Source organism: Cystoisospora suis (assembly GCF_002600585.1).
Source record: "Cystoisospora suis strain Wien I chromosome Unknown contig_10362, whole genome shotgun sequence".
Lineage (NCBI taxonomy): Eukaryota > Apicomplexa > Conoidasida > Eucoccidiorida > Sarcocystidae > Cystoisospora > Cystoisospora suis.
In genome coordinates, this window is record NW_027163135.1 from 1 (window position 1) to 3007 (window position 3007).

The 3007-nt window shown below is 39.4% G+C and overlaps 1 protein-coding gene across 1 annotated transcript; it reads right to left on the minus strand.

Moving 5' to 3' along the window:
- Positions 1-538: 538 nt before the first annotated feature.
- CSUI_011245 (nbp2b protein) lies at positions 539-2638 on the minus strand (the record flags this gene model as incomplete). The annotated part of the gene is made up of 5 exons (XM_068071346.1): positions 2555-2638; positions 2193-2245; positions 1995-2045; positions 1071-1199; positions 539-736 (listed from the first exon to the last, which is right to left on the minus strand). Coding segments are annotated over exons 1-5 (471 nt in total), but the record flags the coding sequence as incomplete, so codon positions are not given.
- Between the last annotated feature and the right edge of the window lie 369 nt (positions 2639-3007).

Genomic DNA, 3007 nt, shown 5'->3' on the forward strand with positions numbered 1-3007 from the left:
TCTTTAATCTATCTATATGTATCTATCTATCTGTCTATCTTCAATCTATCTATCTAGCTATCTATCTATCTATCTCTACGGTATCTATCTTTAATCTATCTAGATGCCTAAGTTTTCTTAGATGATAGAAGGTAGAGTCTTCTTCGTGTCTTCGGCTTGTTACCTCGTGAGTGTTTTGAGCGATTCTCTACAGAGATAGGGGAGGTTTGTCGCTTATCAGTAAGTAGATGCCCATCCTCTGTACACATCTTTCTCGGTGTATGGAGAACATGCGCTTTGTCTATCTAGACTCTTGAACCTACATGTCTATAGGAGATCTATCTAAATTCAATATCAAGAAAAAAAGAACGAGATGTCTCTTTTTCGAGACAGACTGTGTACCATTTCTTCTCCCTAGCTTTCTTTGTCTTTCTTCCTCTCCCCCTTTCCCTCTTTCTCTTTCTTTCTCTGTTTCTCTCTCTGCCTTTCTCTCTTTCTATCTGCCCCTTGCAATCTTCTTTCTTTTGCCTAGTCGATGGAGGGGACTTCTTGCCTACGTGTATTTATGGTTGAGAGAGTTGAATTTCTCGACAATTCCGGAGAGAGTCTCTCGATTCTTGTTCAATCGATTCTTATGCGAAAGCACTAGGGCCTGGTTCTCTTTGTTTCTCTCTGTTAACACTTGGACGTTGTATTCGAGCTTCTCCTTATTCAGCTGATACGCCGCCACCATGCGGTCCAAATGCTTCTCAAGGTCCTAAACAGAAAATACACATATGAACAACAAGAGAAACAAAAGAAAAAAGGAGAAAGAAGGAAAGAAAAAAGAAAGAGAGAAAGAAAAGAGAAAAGGAGAGGGAAAGGACAAAAGAAAGAGAAGAAGAACGTGTTTAGATATCTCTAGATTTGTGTGGACAAACTCACAGATCTAGAGGTATCGGTGTCTGTCTGCCTGCCTGACTAGTGCCGATCTTGGCATTTCGATAAGAAACATATCTATTTATCTCTCTCTTTCTTCAACTGATTAACTCTGAGACCCTCTTTCTTTCTTTTCTTCCTATCTCTTTCTTTCTTTCTTTCTTTTTGGTTACTTGTATATTTTGTTCGTATTTGAGTTTTCTGGCTTGGTAGTCTATTTCGTCTTTTTCTCTCTGTGCTTCGAGGGCATCTGAAAAAGTCTCCAGGCGCCTCTGCCGGGCATCGACAATCTCGTGCTCCTCCTACACAACCCAAAGAAAGAAAAGGCGAGAAAGAAAGAAAGAAAGGGTGAGAACGAGAGATAAAGAGACAGACAGACCGAGAGACAGACACAAACAGATAGATGCATGCATACATAGAGAGAGAGAGAAAGAAACGAAAGCTGTGAAAGATATGAAAGAAAGACACAGCAAGACAATACAGATACAGGCAAGGATCATGTATATATATATAGAGAGAGAGGAGAAAGGAAAGAGGAGATATAAGATAAGAGAAAGAGAATTGAAAAGGGTGTGCATAGAGCCAGTTTATAGATATGTAGATAAAGAGACATCTAGGGTATCAGAGGAAGTGCTCTCGTAAAGAGGAGCCAGGGACGAGAGTGCGAAGACGGATGAAAAGAAGACACAGAAGTAGAAAGAAAGAGAAAGCTACATGCTAGTTGCTGTAAAAGACAGAAAGAAAGAAAAGAAGAACTTTGATACCTGTCCATAGATATCCTTCTCTCTATCTTTGTGCCTAACTCTCTTAATCGAAATGTGCGCACATTCATCTATATATACAACGTTCTCTCTCTCTTTTCCTATTCTGTTTCTTCCTTTCTTTCCCTCTCTATCTCTCTCTACCGTTCTTTCTCTATGAAAGGGATGAAGGAGTTTATAGTAGGGACCTTAAGAAGAGATTGGCATAAAGTAATACAATGGGGCAGAGGATCTGCTGGAACAAATCTTTCTACGAAACCTATCTATCATTAATCTATCTATCTTTAATCTATCTATCTCTTCTCTTTCTTTTTCTTTGTCTTTCTTTCTAGGTACCATATTTTGTCTTTTTTCGAAGAGAGCGTCAAGTTCCTCCTTATTCTTCTGCTGACAAAAAAAAGAAAAAACACACACACACACATATATGCTGCAGGTGTACACCTATCTTCAATCTATCTATCTATCTCTGATCTGCCTATTTAGCTGTCTCTCTGTCATCTTAGTCGTTACTGTCTTTCTTCTTGTTCTTCTTACACATAAGGCGGCTCGTTCATGTATCATTTTGGCTTCGATCTCCTGGAGGGTTTCTATACAGAAAGCAAAACAATAGAGGCGACAAGAAGAAAGAAAGAATGAAAGAAGGAGATGAAGAGACAAGAGAAAGACTCAGCACTCTCCCTAAGTGACTTCAAAGACATAACTAAAGTGAGGAGAAGAAAGATCAAAGAAGAGAATGAAAGACTTCAGCCTCCGCATCTTCTTCTTCTTGTCCTCCTCCTTGCGCTTCGTCATTCTCTTCTCGCATCTGTCTCTTTCTTTCTTTCTTTCTCTCTCACTTTTCCTTTCTTTCTTTCTCTCTTTCTTCCTCACTCTTTCTCTTATCTTGTGTTTCTTACGTCTGTAGGTCGTTTGCAGGTGTTGGTACTGCGAGTGCATGAGCTGTAGGATCTTATCCACTTCTTCCTTCTGATCCTTCAAGTCTTGAAAAAGAAAGAAAGAAAGAAAGGTGGAAGAGAAAGAAAGGATGAAGAAAGAAACACGAGAAGAAGAAGAATGGAAGAGAACAGAAAAGAAAGGAAAGACAGAAGAAAGGAGATTCTTTCTCTTTCTCTCTCTCTTGCGTGAGGAGGAGGTAAAGACAGAAGAGAAAGAGGAAAGACAGCTCGAATCAGAAAGGAAAAAAAAGAAAAGAAAGGAAAAGAAAAAGAGAGAGAGAAGACATTCCGAAGAGAAGAGGAAAAGAAAGGGCTGTGGCTGGAGTTTAGACGAAAGAAAGAAAACGAAGACGAAGAGAATTCGCGAGAGAAGACGTAAGTACTCAAAATAGGAAAGAGAGAAGAGAGAAAGAG